The sequence below is a fragment of the Pan troglodytes genome, chromosome 2, assembly GCF_028858775.2.
Source record: "Pan troglodytes isolate AG18354 chromosome 2, NHGRI_mPanTro3-v2.0_pri, whole genome shotgun sequence".
Classification (NCBI taxonomy): domain Eukaryota; kingdom Metazoa; phylum Chordata; class Mammalia; order Primates; family Hominidae; genus Pan; species Pan troglodytes.
In genome coordinates, this window is record NC_086015.1 from 125889388 (window position 1) to 125906388 (window position 17001).

A 17001-nucleotide genomic window follows, 5' to 3' on the forward strand; every position below is an offset into this window, starting at 1 on the left:
TCATTCACATCCATGTCCCCTGTCACTCTCATGGAAGTGAGGGCTTCTTACTTGGGAAGTATTAATAGTATGTAGCCACAGATTACCATTAATCTAAGAGAGTTTTTCAGCAATTAAATTCCTGGTCTTAGAGCCACCACCATCATTTTAGCTCAACTCTGTAGACTTCCTTCCTCTTCCCAGATTAAAACAGAATGCTCCTGCAGGTATCCCAGGCCCCTCTCGTGTGAGCCCCAGGGCACCCTCCAATGTTTGCAGTACATTCTTCCTGGCTTCCACACACCAATAACCTTTTGTTATAACCTTTTGCTATCGGTGGCAATGAGGCCAGCAGGGAAGCCAGGGGGAACGTGCTGCAGGCATTTTGTTACCACTTTTTGTTTCTTTTATTCATGCATTTCTCCCGATCTGGAGCTTCTCCCACACCATCTGGCAAATTACAGCTCTCACAAACCCAAATTGTTTTGTTTCCATCACCCAGGGCAAGCACTCTGCTACTTGGCACTGGGCAAACAGAGTGGAGTAAGCTCTGGCCCCTTCAGGAGTTCATGATTTTGGAACAGATGCAAGACATTGTAACCAAGAATGATACCCAATGCAGAGGTCACAGGTGTAGGTGTATTCAGCCACATAGTGGGAAGGGTTGCAACTGGATAGGTGGAATGAGCCTGTCAAGGGACTGCATACAGAAAGAGAAGAGGGCTGAGACCAGAACAGTGAGAAATGCCCACAGATAGATTGTGGCAGGGAAAGGGCAGAAAAGTCAGCAAAAGAACCAACCAATAATCGTAAGTGTTGGAGGAGAGTAAGTGCAAAGCCCCAGAGGAGGAAGTGGGAGGCCATGAAATGCTTGTGCCACACCTCTTCGACTGTGAATACATTGTGAGATCCTCAAAAGGGAAGGACCGGATCTTTATGTCTTCTCTGCCCCGTGTTGAGTGAAGAATCATTGCCCATTAAATTTTGTTCAATGGAGGAATGAATAACAGGTGATTTTGATGATGCCTTCAGAGATGCTCATGGATGTTCTCTTCCCCGTTGATTTCAACGGACATTTTTGAAATGTTTCTCAGACCTGGCGCGGGGGCTCATGCCTGTAATCCTAGCACTTTGGGGGGCTGAGGCGGGTGGATCACTTGATTGCTTGAGGTCAGGAGTTCGAGACCAGCCTGGCCAACATGTTGAAACCCTGTCTCTACTAAAATAGAAAAATTAGCCAGGCGTGGTGGCGGACACCTGTAGTCCCAGCTACTCAGGAGGCTGAGGTGGGAGAATCGCTTGAATTCGGGAGGCAGAGGTTGCAGTGAGCTGAGATTGCATCACTGCACTCCAGCATGGGCAACAAAGTGAGACTCTATCTCGGAAAAAAGAAAGAAAGAAAGAAAAAATAAATGCTTACTAGATGCAGTCTATTTTGAGTACCACTAAACTCCTATGAAGTAGCTGGAATAGCTACATTAGTTGTAGTAATAATATTAATAATTGCTAAGATTTATTGAGTCCTTACTGTATGTTCTAGGTGTTTTACATGTCAAAGCTCATGTATTCCTCACAGTAACCTTATATAGGGTGATCAGTTCTTTCGAGTTTGACCAGGACTTTCCTGGTTTTAACACTGAAAGTCCCATGTTGCAGGCAGCCTCTCTGCTCTGGGGAAACTGGGAGGGTTGGTCTTCATACCTGTGACATGGAAACTATCAGCAAAGACAAGTTTATTGTGAAGATAATGAAGCTTAAGTGATCAGACTTCACTTGCACAGGCTTTTTAAAAGATCCTGAGAGGAGCCCTAATAATGTCTTCACCTGGTTGTATGACTTAGTAAAATTTCAAAAGTAGGATATTTTAACCATCATGAATTAAGACCACTGTTTCCCCCACTTTGACGTCTCATACTTCCCCTTGCACTGAGTGATGTTGGGGTGGCTGTAAACATTTATGCGATACAGCTAAGGAAAGTTGCGTTAGGAATCTAATTTTCAGCATTTTAAAAGATATACTTTGTTGTGGTTTCTTTTCTGTTTCTAAATATTCACCATTATACATAATTGTATACTTATTCTTTTTCTGAGATATATAAATTTCAAAACCTGGATCCATCCTATACTCTGTGTCCCCATTTTGTAGATGAGGAACTTGAGGGTAGGTTCAACCTAGCAACAGAGCTATGTTCAAAGCCATGCAGCCTGGTCCCAAATCCTGCACAAATTTTACCATTACTTTTTTTTTTTACTATTACTTTTTTTTACCATTATTATATTCTTAATTACTCTATTCTTACCTACCATATTCTTATCCCTATTACCTATTACCTTCTATTATTACCCCCAATTTCTAGCTGAGCAAACTGAAGTGTAGAGGTGTTATAGGTTGAGTGTGTCTCTCCAAAATTCATATGTTGAGGTCCTAACCCTGGTACCTCAGATTTAGAGATAGGGTTTTGTTTGTTTGTTGTTGTTGTTTGTTTTTGTTGTTGTTGTTTTTTGAGACAGTGTCTCACTCTGTCACCCAGGCTGGAGTTCAGTGGCACGATCTTGGCTCACTGCAACCTCCACCTCCCTGGTTCAAGTGATTTTCCTACCTTAGCTTCCTGAGTAGCTGGGATTACAGGTGCCCGCCACCATGCCTGGCTAATTTTTGTATTTTTAGTGGTGGCGGGATTTCACCATATTGGCCAGTCCAGTCTCAAACTCCTGACCTGAAGTGATCTGCACGCCTTGGCCTCCCAAAGTGCTGGGATTACAGGCGTGAACACCTAGCCTGGAGATAGGGTCTTTAAAGAGCTAATTAAGTTAAAATGAGGCCATTAAGGTGGGCCCCAAACCAATATGACTAATGTCCTTATAAGAAGAGGACATTAGGACACTGCCAGGTATGGAAGGAAGAACATGTGAAGACACAGAGAGAAGACAGCCATCTACGGGTCAACCTTGCTGATACCTTGGCCTCAGTCTTCTGGCCTCCAAGATTATGAGAACATCAGTTTCTCTTACTTAAGCCACCTGTCCATGGCTTTTTGTACCGCAGCCCTAGCTAACTTCAAGAGGAATCAAATGACTTACCCAAGATCAGACAGCTAGTAAGTAGTGGAGCCAGGACATAGACTCAGCTCTTCTGCATCCAGATCACATGTTCTTATTTCTGCACTGCCAATGCCCATCAGCTAAAGATCACCAGGAACACACACTACGGGGAGCTCTGCAGCATCTCAGTAGGAGAGTGTTAGAAAGGACTTAATGGATTTGGGCTTGTTTTAGGTGATTTTGTGGCACTCTCAAGTAAGTGGGGCTTTTCTCTGGATCAGAGACTTTTAGGAAACAGACATAATTCTATGATTGGGTATCTTATCTAGAAGGAAGGAGGATGCATTCTGGCTAAATGTATGATTGGTAATGCAGCAGCTGTCACTCTTTTTTTTTTTTTTTTTTTTTGAGATGGAGTCTTGCTTGTCGCCCAGGCTGGAGTGCAGTGGCGCTATCTTGGCTCACTGCAAGCTCCACCTCCCAGGTTCACGCCATTCTCCTGCCTCAGCCTCCCGAGTAGCTGGGACTACAAGTGCCCGCCACAACGCCTGGCTAATTTTTTGTATTTTTAGTAGAGACGGGGTTTCACCATGTTAGCCAGGATGGTTTCAATCTCCTGACCTCGTGATCCACCCACCTCAGCCTCTCAAAGTGCTAGGATTACAGGCGTGAGCCACCACACCTGGCCTAGCAGCTGGCACTCTTATTAGTCAAGATAGGGGGATATTTGGCCATCTCTGTGATTTGGACAGGGTTTATGTTTTTGTCTGCAATAAGACATAATTATGGAGTAGTCTTGTTTTTGTGTTAATTCATCATGGTCAGAGTGGTTATATGGATGATGTACTATGAAATTGTTTGTATTCAGCTAAAGAACACCAACTAGCTGTGAGTGTCAGATCAATTCCTGGCTGTGAGGGGCTTTCCTGTTTCTCAGCACTGAGAACTGGATTTGCCATATTTCATCATATTAGCAACATCGGGGGAAACTTCTTTGTCATTAAATTTTTTTTTCAGGAAATGCCGGAAAAAACCCAATCACAGTTGCTGATAACATAATCGATGCTATTGCAGACTTCTTATCGCAACATTCCACCCCATCATTAAAAACAGTTAAAGTTGTCATTTTTCAACCTGAGCTGCTAAATGTATTCTACGACAGCATGAAAAAAAGAGACCTCTCTGCATCACTGAACTTTCAGTCCACATTCTCCATGACTACATGTAAGATGTTCACTTTTTAAAAATCACCCTGCTGGCTCTGATAATCACTTAGAAAATGTTTAAGTGTGAATGTACACTAAGTTTATAGTTTTCTATTCGTTTTAGGACTTTTCAGACAACTTCTTATGATCCATGGGAAAAGTATAAAAATTAGAGAATGCAACCTCCTGTCAACTGATTATTTTCCTGAGAGGCAAAATCATGCCTGGGAAATAGGAATGGTAAATAAACAGGAAGAGAATGGAAGTGAGGAAGCAGAAAGAGGGGAGGAGGCTTTGCAAATTCTAGCCAATAGTCTAGCCAATATTTATTGATTGGTTGGTATTGACCCTCATTTCCTCTTGGAGCTGTGAACTAGCTGATTAATATTGGTCTGCTAATCATCCCCCTATAGACATGTTAGCCTGGAATAGAATCAGATGTAAGAAGGGAGTGGCTAGGGTCAGCTGGGTGTACTACATCACAAGCAGCCAGACAGATCCCAGATCTCCAGCTGCTACTCTGTAAGGTGTGTTTATACTTTAAGTACTTGTACCAACCTGTTCCTCTGATTTCGTTTTCCCCTATTTTGTGGCATTTGTACTGCTATTAAAATAACTAGGATTGCAGCCTCCTCTTGCAATCACTATTTTCAGCCATTTGGAGCACTCACCCTTAAAGCAGTGTGAGTGTTGCTAGTGATAAGGCACATATGCCATCAACAGCCTCCCTAAACTGAGAATGATTGTCTGCTGCTGTCAGAAGAAATGTCAGTTCTCTCTACATTTATTTCCTGACAAGTATTCTCCTCGGTGTGCTACAACACACAATACATGTAGGACACACACAATAAAAACATGAATATAATAGTGGGATCTGTTAAGGTTCTTGCAGTAGCAAATAATAGAAAGTCCATCTTACACTGGCTTAAGCAAAAAACAGAATTCAATAACTCGTGTTATTATAAAGCCCACACATTCCTGGGTTCAGGTACAGTTTGGTCCGGGTGCTCATATAATAATATCATCTAGACCCTGAATTTATTCATCTCTCATTCTCTTCTCAGCTATGTTGTCTTTTTCCTCAAGCTTCATATGGTGAAAGATGGCTGCTAGCAGCTTTAGGCCCACATCCTTCCATACTCAGTTTCAAGAGGAAAGAGTATATCCAGTGGAGATATACACTCATCATCAGGAACATGATGCCAGGGAACAGAGCTCTTTTAAGCGCTGAGAGTCTTTCTGATTGGACCATTTTAGGTTATCATTGCAGGCAGGGAACCGGAATTACACTGGCCAAGCCAGAGTCACATGCTCCACACTTCAGCTAGAGGGGGTCACCATCCGAAGCAATGGGGAATAGCTGTTCCCCAGAGGAAATTCAGAAAGCTTTTACCAGAAGAGGAGAAAAGGATACTGGGCAGTTAAAAATAGTATGTACCTACTATAGTATCTAGGGATATATAAACTAACATTTTTTCCCTTTGGTCCTTGTAGATTAAAATTTTTATTTAAATTTAAGAACAGTAAATAAGTCATTATCAGTAAAGTAAAAAATAAAGCTTAACTGGCTCATCACTCTTTGCTTTCATCTAGATTTTAAACTGACTTACAAATTTATAAAACAAAACAGTGTAGTTGAAGAGAGAAGCAAACAAAAAACTGACTAAAATGAGCAGACAACTGACCCTCTGAGACAGCAGGGTTGTCAGTGCTGTGAAAGACTGATTTCAACCTGAACTTCTGGCACCCGAGGCAAAAACAAACCACAATACAACTGCATTACGTCATCTTTGTTGTTAGAGAAAAGGAATAATACAGATGAAATATCAGATAAAAGGAAGTTTGTTGGCTCAGATAAACTGGAATTTTAGTAAGGATTTATCATATAGCCCTTTTCCAAAAAGAACTTAAAGAGGATAGCTTTGAGTTTCATTTGTGCAGATGATACACAATTACTTTTCAAATGTATGTTAAAGCTATTTATTGAGTCCAGAGATTATTTATTGAGCACCAAGTATATATCAGATATTAGAAATATAGATTTGGGAAGTCACGTGAGTAGGTGGGATTGAAGTCCTTAAGTGTGATTGGCTTAAGTGTGAGAATAAACAGTGAGGAGAGGAAGACTGGGGGCAGAACCAGGGATCTTGTTTATTTGTTTTTGTTTTTGTTTTTGTTTTTTTGAGACTGAATCTCACTATGTTGCCCAGGCTGGAGTGCAGTGGTGCAATCTTGGCTCACTGCAACCACTGCCTCCCAGGTTCAAGCAGTTCTCTTGCCTCAGCCTCCTGAGTAGCTGAGATTACAGGCATTTTAGTAGAGATGGGGTTTCAACATGTTGGCCAGACTGGTCTCAAATTACTGACCTCAAGTGATCCACCCGCCGGCCTCCCAAAGTGCTGGGATTATAGGCATGAGCCTACGTGCTCAGCTGGGATCTTGGTTTTTAATCCCACCCCCACAGGTGAGGGCATTTATCCTGAACCACCAGGAATTTGAAAGTAGAGCTTATCTTTTAAAACAGTGGTCCCCAAACTTTTTGGGCCCAGGGACCAGTTTCATATAAGACAAATTTTCCACGGACTGGGTTATGAAGGGGGTAGTTTCAGGATGGTCCGAGTGCATTACATTTATTGTCCACTTTGTTATTATTATTATTACATTGTAATATATTATGAAATAATTATACAACTTACCACAATGTAGAATCAGTGGGAGCCCTGAGCTTGTTTTCCTGCAACTAGACAGTCCCATCTGGGGGTGATGGGAGACAGTGTCAGATCATCAGGCATTAGATTCTCATTAGGAGCGCACAACCTAGATCCCTTGCATGCACAGTTCACAATAGGGTTTGAGCTCCTATGAGAATCTAATGCTGCCACTGATCTGACAGAAGACAGAGCTCAGGTGGTAATGTGAATGATAGGGAGCAGCTATAAATACAAATGAAGCTTTGTTCTCTTGCCTGCCGCTCACCTCCTGCTGGGCAGTCTGCTTCCTAACAGGTTGTAGACCAGTGCTAGTCTGTGGCCTGGGATTTGGGGACCCCTGTCTTAAAAAACACTAATCTTTTCAAAGAGCTGTATGGGAAGAGGGCTCAGGAAAATGCCTAGCACATGGAAACACTTTTAAAACGGTAGTTATCATGCTATTTTCTGTGAAGCCGTGGGCTGCAAGTCAACAGTGCTCCTTACTTTGATAATGACCTTCCATGTGATGGTGGGTGAGTATTCCTGGGACTCTGTTTTCTCTCCTCTAAATTGTCTAGCTGAAGTCACCTTTTGTACATAGAAGTTGGAGTAGATAGCATGGTTTGGTGTGGCTTAAGGGTGTGATTTAAATGTCTTTCCCCTCAAGAAAATACCTTTGGCTTTATGCTTTATTCCCTATTAATATACAAATACCAGCTGGGTGCTGTGGCTCATGCCTGTAATCCCAGCACTTCAGAAGGCCAAGGCAGGAGGATTGCTTCAGCCCAGGAGTTTGAGACCAGCCTGGGCAACATGGCAGAACCTCATCTCTACAGAAAAAATAGCGAGGCATAGTGGCATGTGCCTGTAGTTGCAGCTACTGGAAAGGCTGAGGTGGGAGGATTGCCTGAGCCCAGGAGGTCAAGGCTGCAGTGATCCATGATTGTGTCATTGCACTCAAGACTGGGTAACAGAGTGAGACTCTGTCTCAAAATAATAATAATAATTAATAATAATATACAAATACCTCTGGGATGTAAAAAATATCAAGCTTAATTGGTTTTTAAGAATAATAACCCTATGTTTACAAAAGACTTGGCATTTCCTAAAGCGCTTTCAGATTCCTTACTATATTTTAACTTTGCAACAATCCCGTGAGGTGGTAGATAGAGCTCATGGGATCTATCTTATAATTCCCATTACACAGATGAGAAAATAAAAACTCACCCAGAAGTGGTGTTATATGTGTTCAATGTCATATGGCTGGTCACAGGTTGAGGCTGATCTGGTCTTCTGATTCCAAGTCCTGATAGCTTCCTGCTTTCCAGCCTCAGGGCATGAAAGGAATAGAAGGCCCCCAAAAAACCTTCACCTCCTTACTTCCCAGGCTTGCCTGCTGTATTCAGGGGAAAGGAAGCAGCAGATCCAAAAGGACTGTAAGGCCTTGGACTAGAAATGATTAGGCAGAAAGATCCTGAAGGAGATGGACAGTGGGGAAAGGAAGGAATGTAGCTTTCAGAAATCACGCACCTTATTGGTGGGAAACTGCCAGAATGACTTTAAAAATGGAGTTTGAAAAGAGCTTACTGATTAGGGTTAGATGCCTCCCTGTGTCACGAGAACTTACCCTGGATGGACTTGCTCAACAGGAAGACAGTGCCCTGGATCCCTCTCTCAGGCCAGGTATATCTTTCACTAAAAATGAGCAAATTGTGGCTTTGTTTGTAAGGAAGAAATCCTTTGGTTTTTACCTGTGGTGGTGTATCTCTAATGCAGGGTGTCCGTATTCACACTAGTCCTGCTATCTTAGCAAGTTGATGTCTAGCCTTGGTGTTTTAGAAGTTCCAGGAAGCCACTGAAAACAAAGGAAACCCGGGCATGATCACCTTATAGGAAAGTATTCTCTCAGCACATCTGCTATTTTCTTTACATGGTGCTTTCTCTACTTGGTGTATAAGATGGGGTACAGAACAATGTGCTTTAAATATCTTTAGCAAGGTAATCATTTTCAAAAAATAGAAGAGAACTACATTAAATATTACTGATAAAAGCAAAAGCATCTATAAATTAGCATTCATGTTTACATATTAGTTTCTTACAAAATTAATTCCATAGAACTCTCTGGGAAAATTATAATTTCAAGCTACAGTGGATCTAAATTTATCTAAATATTTTATCTAGAGCATTAATGAATATATTGTGTCATATTTGTGTCAGACCATTCACTTCATCTGGATTTACTCAACTGAGGATAATAGAAGAAGCAATTGTGAAATGTGTAACTTCTCCTTTAAAGACCAGGTTTGGATGACGAGAGACAAGTGCAGAGGAGGTGCCCTGATTTTCAGAGGCCTTTGGAAATGAATGTTGTGTTTTGACCAAATGCTGACTTTCCAGGTAATCTTCCTGAACACTGGACTGACATGAATCATCAGCTGTTTTGCATGGTCCAGCTAGAGCCAGGACAATCAGAATATAATATCATAAAGGACAAGTTCACCCGAACTTGTTCTTCCTACGCAATAGAGAAGGTAATACTGTGTTAAAATTTACTGTTCAAAAATGTTGGTGAACTAACATGAAAGCTATCTCTTTTTAAATAACACCCTTCCTTCCTTTGTACCTTACTATGTTTATTTTAACTGGAATTAGACTTACTCAAGCTCCATAGACTTCAAATCTCATAGTTTATTCATTAGCAGTAATGAAGGAGATTCCAAGTCACATGTGTATGTTAGGATACTTTCAGTTGCAAGTCACAAACCAACCCACTCAAACTGATTAAACAAGGAGAACTGTGTCGGAAATTAATGGAAATTCCCAAAGTAGGATGGGCTTTGGAGAACTCTGATCCAGCGGCTTGATGGTGTCCTGGATCCAGTTGCTCCAACTTTGCTGTCCTCTGTGTCAGCTTTGTTTTAAGGCTGGACTCTCTTTGTGGTTGTTGGATGGCTGCTGGCAGCAATTAGGGGGTCTCTGTTTTCTCATTCACAACCCATAGAAGACAACTGTGTCCTGTCCCGCAGTTACTGGACGAGAATCCCAACTACTGCAACCATCTCCGTGTCTAGGGAATACCTTGTTCTGGTTGGCTTGGGCCTGAGCTATCAGATCCCATCAATGTGTGATCCATATTGAAATCCTGATCAGTTTAACTCAATTAGACTCCATCCTAGAACTACAAGTAGGGCCAATCCCACTCAAACCAGAGGTTGCTGATGGGGTAGAATGCATGTTTAGAAGATTACCACAATGCCCACTATGCTGCATAAAAATATTAGTAAACTATAGGGGTTTATCATGAGGTCATTATCATACCATGTGTATCAGAACAGGGTGTAGCATCCTAGTAATTTAAAATCTTCTTACTGCTTCCATAGAACTGTGTACTTACCTCTTGGAGCACTTATAAAGTGGTACTTTGTAACTATGTACTTACATTACAGCACTTACAAGGTACTTTGATAACTTTTCACGTACCTGGCTACCCGACTAGACAGTGAGCTTGAGCTGCTTAAGATAGGAGTCGCATCTTGTTCATTTCTTCATTCTCAGTGCCTAGGAAGCTGTCTAGCACACAGTAGGACACAATATGTGTTGAGTAAACTTGATTGAATGAATGAGCTTAATTCCTGAGAAAAGGGAGCCAGGAGATAGAGACATCCTGCAGGAAGGACAGAATTTAAAGGAGGAGATACCTCGTGGTGTTAAAAGCTGTTGGAAGTACAGTCCTGGGCCTCCGAATCGATGGGTTCTGCATCCATGATTTCAACCAACCTCGGATGGAGAGTGTGGTGAGGCCTATGATAGTTGAGTGTACTTAATGTGTACAGACCTTTTCTTTTTTTTTCAGACTTTTTCTTCTTGTCATTATTCCCTAAACAATATAACAACTATTTACATAGTATTTGTTAATACATTGTATGAAGTAATATAAGAAATCTACAGATGATTGAAAGTATATGGGAGGATTGTGTAGATTATATATTAATACAAATACAGTCCTATGTCATTTTATATCAGGGACTTGAGCATCCTCAGATTTTGATATCTGCGGAGGTCCTGGAACCAATCCTCCATGGATATTGAGGGATGACTGTACAAGAAGTGCAAGAACCTCATTTCAATTGTGTTTACACAATATCTGCGACTTTCTTGGCTCATACTTCTTTTGAAAACCCCCAACTTTGGACTAGTCCCATAACCTACCTTCTCTGCTGCTGCTCTTAGATGAAATCCTTACTAATTCATGGTCCCCAGCCTCAGCTGGACCCTCCAGGCTGCTTGGAATCCTTCATTGCTTCCTCCAGTCAACCCCCTCACACATTCCCCATTGCAAACCTTCGTTACTCTCCCGGAGGCCTCCACTACTTTCGGCAGAACAACTTTCCCACCTGCTTTTATGGCTTGGATTCTCCTCAACAGCTGCCCAGGTACTCACTCCATTCTTCTTGAACCTCTCTTCTTCCTCTGTTTCTAGAACATCATCCTCTCAGATTTCCTCCTCTTTCCCCAGACACAGGTTATCTGGAGCCCTTTCCTATACTTTCATAGCTCCTTGTGTGTTCTCCTGACCATCCCTTATCACTCTGCGCAGTAGTGATTAGTTTTCTTGTCTTGCCCACCACCCCCATGCCATTAGACTGAATGTTTCATGAAGACAGAGACCCAACACAAACTTGATTCATAGAGATGTTCAGTAGGTGATGACTGAATGGATGTTAACTCCATTTCCTAGGAGGAAGGAGAACCAGTAGAGAGTGATATTTTGAAAAGAAGTGAAAGAAGAGCAGAGTTTTAAGGAGGGGATGGCTCATGGTTTGAAATGCTATTCAGAGGTCTAGAAAAAAATAGTCATAAGGTTAGGCAATTATGAGGTGATCTGTGACCATAATTGGAGCAATAACAGAAAGAATTGTTATGAGGAGAAGCCACATGGAATGAGTTGGAAGATGAGGAGTTAAGGACATGGCTATTGAATGACTACAAATTTTTGAGCAGGTGTTTGAATGTCAGTGAATCTCCAGGAATTCCAGGGAATATATGTTGGTAATCATTTAGATATAAACCGCAAATTATGTTATTTAAAATATATATACCAACAAGCACTATTACAAAGCATGGACACTAATAGATACTTTTAGCCCATCTTTCTCTAAAGGCAGAAAGCTGCCTACTCTGAATTTGCTGTCTATTTGTATTTTCTTCTCCTTTTCCTTCACCAAATTCTCTTCCTCTTCCTCTTCCTTCTTCTTCATATTGCTTATTTTAAATCCACAGCAAGTACAATATACTGAGCCCCAAGGTCCTTTCTGAAATATTTTGTCTTTTGTTACCTGCAGATTGAGAGGATACAGAATGCATTTCTCTGGCAGAGCTACCAGGTAAAGAAAAGGCAAATGGATATCAAGAATGACCGTAAGAATAATGAGAGACTCCTCTTCCATGGGACAGATGCAGACTCAGTGCCATATGTCAATCAGCACGGCTTTAATCGAAGTTGTGCTGGGAAGAATGGTAAGGAAGTGAGTAATTTGGCTGATCAGAATAAGGCAAACAATAGTCTCAGACTTTTCATACCCAAGCAGTGTGGAACCATGGTTGGCAGCTGTATTATCACTGTCAGAATAGAGCTCACCGTGTTTCACTGTAAAGGAGACTGGCAACCTTCTGAGGGAAGATGGAGCAAATTTTAGAAATGATGAAAAGTGACTTTAACGTGCAGTTTTTTTTTTTAATGGGCTTTTTTTTTTAGACGGTCTCATTCTGTCACCCAAACTGGAGTGCAGTGGCAAGATCATGGCTCACTGCAGCCTTGATCTCTTGAGCTCAAATTATGCCCCCACCTCAGTCCCCTGAGTAGCTGGGATTACAGGCATGCACCACTATGCCTGGCTAATAATTTTGTTTTATTTTTGTAGAGAAGGGGTCTCATAATGCTAGCCAGGCTGGTCTCGAACTCCTGGCCTTAAGCAATCCTCTTGCCTCAGCCTCCCAAAATGTTGGGATTACAGGCATGAGCCAACACACCTGGCTAAAACTGCATTTAGAAAACAATTTTATCAGATTGGGCATGGTTCTACCCATTGTGTAATTTTATATTCTTAGGAAGGTTTTTGTCTTTCTCTTTCCAGCTGTATCCTATGGAAAAGGAACCTATTTTGCTGTGGATGCCAGTTATTCTGCCAAGGACACCTACTCCAAGCCAGACAGCAATGGGAGAAAGCACATGTACGTTGTGCGAGTACTTACTGGAGTCTTCACAAAGGGACGTGCAGGATTAGTCACCCCTCCACCCAAGAATCCTCACAATCCCACAGATCTCTTTGACTCAGTGACAAACAATACACGATCTCCAAAGCTATTTGTGGTATTCTTTGATAATCAGGCTTACCCAGAATATCTCATAACTTTCACGGCTTAAAAATATTTTTATCATCAAAGAGATGATTTAAGTCATCCGTAAGAACAACATGCAATCTTTGTCTTTGCTTTTGGCCTGTGTAAGCAGATGAAAGTTTCCCTTTTAGGTGCCAAAATGCGGAAAATTACCTTTTTAAAATGCTCTATTGCTGCGATTTGTAGCATACCTTTTTTTCTCAGCAAATTGATGGGTGGAAGCTGAGAAATGTATGGTAAATGTCACAGAGCTACAACTATTCACGGACACCAAATCTCTAGGAGAATAAAAAGCACATTATTCTTTTTCTATCAGAAAAAAACAAGATGCATCACCTTAAAGCCAAGATGACATTGTTCTTCTTGAAACATGTTAAGACATCGAACGGTGGCGGGTTAAACTGTACTACTTAAGTGGAGCGGCTACCGTTATGCATCTATCACAGTTGGGGATTTTGCCTTATTAAGGAAAACTTGTCAATAGTTCAGCTGAAATGACTGAATCACAGAATATTAACTCTGTTATGGAACAGATCATAACAGATTTTACCTGTTTACATTTCAGGCAAAAATGTATCGCATTGTTACCTAATATGTAAAAAATTACCCCCAATTTTAGTGACTTAATCCCACACAGTCTTTATGGGTCAGGAATTCAGGCATGGCTTACCTGGATCATTCTGCTAGGGTATCTCTGAAGTTACAGACAAGATGTCAGGGGATGTGGTCGTTTGAAGGCTTGTCTGGGCTGGAGGTCTATTTCCAAGGTGAATCACTCACATACCTGGCACGTTTCTGTCAGGTATTGGCAGTCCTCAGTTCCTCTCCTCTCAGGCCTCTCCACAGGCTGCTTGAGTGTCCTCATGACACAACAGTTGGCTTACTCCAGAGTGAGCAACTCAAGAGACAGCAAGGCAGAAGCTACCAAATCTTTATGATTGAAGTCATACACCATCTTTTCCACGAGTATCCTGTTGATTATTTTGATCAGCTTGTTCAGTCTGGGAGGGAATTGCACAAGGGCATGAATACTCCACTGGCAAGGATCATTGGGGGCCATCTTGGAAGCTGTGTGAATGAGCAAATGAATGCACAGATAGAATGTTAGCAGTGACAATGATGCTAGAGGTCACCTACCCCACTGTCCTCTTGTCCTTCTCCCCCAACCCTCCCCTGCTCCCAGGCAAGAAGCCCTCTAGCCTCTGCTTGATCACTTTCAGCACTCAACATCTTCAGGGAACCTATTCCGCTGGGGGACAGCGTTAATTAGTGGAAAACTCTTTTTCAAAAGTTGAAATCAGTTCCTCTGTGTCTATTACCTGCTGATCACTGTCCAGACTTCTGGAGGACACAGAGCAAGTTTTATTCCTCTTACTGATGGTAGCCTTTCAGATCCATCCCTTCCCTCCAGTATATTAGAGTTACGTAAATTCTTAAAATGCTTAGCAGCTCATTTATCCTGAAGCATCACTTTTGAAGAGTTACAGACATTTAAGAAGTATTTACATTATCATAAATAAATTACATGTGCATTTAAAGAGAACAGAAGAGTATAAAGAAAAATAACTCACCAAACTCACTCATAATTCCAGCACTAAGGGAAAACCACTGCCAATTTCTCATGTCTCCCTTCCAGTTTCTTCTCTGTCCAAATTCAACAAAGTCAAAATCACATTTTGTTCTGTCACAAATCATATAATTTCTACCATTTTTCTTTTTTTAATCTTTTTTTTATTATACTTTAAGTTTTAGGGTACATGTGCACAATGTGCAGGTTAGTTACATATGTAAACATGTGCCATGTTGGTGTGCTGCACCCAGTAACTCATCATTTAACATTAGGTATATCTCCAAATGCTATCCCTCTCCCCTCTCCCCACCCCACAACAGGCCCCGGTGTGTGATGTTCCCCTTCCTGTGTCCATGTGTTCTCATTGTTCAATTCCCACCTATGAGTGAGAACATGTGGTGTTTGGTTTTTTGTCCTTGCGATAGTTTGCTGAGAATGATGGTTTCCAGCTTCATCCATGTCCCTACAAAGGACATGAACTCATCCTTTTTTATGGCTGCATAGTATTCCATGGTGTATATGTGCCACATTTTCTTAATCCAGTCTATCATTGTTGGACATTTGGGTTGGTTCCAAGTCTTTGCTGTTGTGAATAGTGCCGCAATAAACATACGTGTGCATGTGTCTTTATAGCTGCATGATTTATAATCCTTTGGGTATATACCCAGTAATGGGATGGCTGGGTCAAATGGTATTTCTAGTTCTAGATCCCCAAGGAATCGCCACACTGACTTCCACAATGGTTGAACTAGTTTACAGTCCCACCAACAGTGTAAAAGTGTTCCTATTTCTCCACATCCTCTCCAGCACCTGTTGTTTCCTGACTTTTTAATGATTGCCATTCTAACTGGTGTGAGATGGTATCTCATTGTGGTTTTGATTTGCATTTCTCTGATGGCCAGTGATGGTGAGCATTTTTTCACGTGTCTTTTGGCTGCATAAATGTCTTCTTTTTAGAAGTGTCTGTTCATATCCTTTGCCCACTTTTTGATGGGGTTCTTTATTTTTTTTCTTGTATATTTGTTTGAGTTCATTGTAGATTCTGGATATTAGCCCTTTGTCAGATGAGTAGATTGCAAAAATTGTCTCCCATTCTGTAGGTTGCCTGTTCACTCTGATGGTAGTTTCTTTTGCTGTGCAGAAGCTCTTTAGTTTAATTAGATCCCATATTTCTACTATTTTTCATTAAACATTACAAGTTGTTCTCTTGTGTTCTTATTTTTTCTGTAAACATAATTTTAATGGCAGAGTTATTCTGCTTTATATCTTTTCCCTATTTTTATGTATATAGAATTATAAAGTTTTTAAAAATGTAATCATCGTTATTTATAGTTTAATAATCAGTTTCATCTTGCAGTGTATCATTTTCCTCGTCATTAAATATTTTATGTATCATTTTTAATGGTTGCACAGTATTTCATTGCCTGTTTCTACCTACATGTCATATCAAAATAAGGTACCTATATTTTTGATAAATATGAGGTTAGAATATGGGATGCAAAGATCCTAATCTACCTTCAACAAGACAGTTAAAATGCTCTATTGCTGCAATTTGTAGCACGCCTGAAGGAAATATAGTCCCAGAGAACAAAGTATGGTTAAGTAATGCAGTTCCTGCCTGGGCCTTGGTTCTCAATACCAGTGCAGAATTCTAGTGAGCCATGTTAGAACAAGAAAGGACTCCTAGCCTGGGCAACATAGGGAGACCCATCTCTACAAAAATAAAAAAATTAGCCCAGCATGGTGGTGCATGCCTGTGGTTCCAGCTGCCTGGGAGGCTGAGGTGGGAGGATTGCTTGGAACCAGGGGGTCAAGGATACAGTGAGCTATGATCCTGCCACTGCATTCCAGCCTGGATCACAGAGCAAAACCCTATCTCAAAAAGAAAAGACCCTTTTACTTAGGTTAGGTGGACTCTTATTTACAATGTCTGCTGCTGACTTGTTGCCTCCTCCAATGTTGTTACTCAAGGATGTTGTTCCCCAGTTTATTTTGTTGTACCCTTACTTCAGGAGTAAGACACAGAAGCTTTGAGTACAGTGGGCCGGGTGTGGTGGCTTACGCCTGTAATCCCAGCACTTTGGGAGGCCGAGGCGGGTGGATCACAAGGTCAGGA

The 17001-nt window shown here is 41.3% G+C and overlaps 1 protein-coding gene across 23 annotated transcripts in view; it reads left to right on the forward strand.

Moving 5' to 3' along the window:
- The window catches only part of PARP15 (poly(ADP-ribose) polymerase family member 15), a 53305-nt gene extending 37018 nt beyond the window's left edge, over window positions 1–16287 (forward strand). For 9 of the 23 annotated variants that reach the window (XM_001167586.7, XM_063806168.1, XM_009446290.5 and 6 more), the window contains 4 exons: window positions 4039–4245; window positions 9314–9447; window positions 12259–12433; window positions 13051–16287. In XM_001167586.7, coding sequence (XP_001167586.2) covers window positions 4039–4245; window positions 9314–9447; window positions 12259–12433; window positions 13051–13340 — 806 coding nt within the window. In that variant the 3' untranslated portion in view covers window positions 13341–16287. Of the gene's footprint in view, window positions 1–4038; window positions 4246–9313; window positions 9448–10471; window positions 10561–10939; window positions 11350–12258; window positions 12442–13050 lie in introns of those variants that run through there. The other 14 variants (XM_009446291.5, XM_063806170.1, XM_063806176.1 and 11 more) reach the window with 6 other exon arrangements.
- The last annotated feature ends 714 nt before the right edge of the window (window positions 16288–17001 follow it).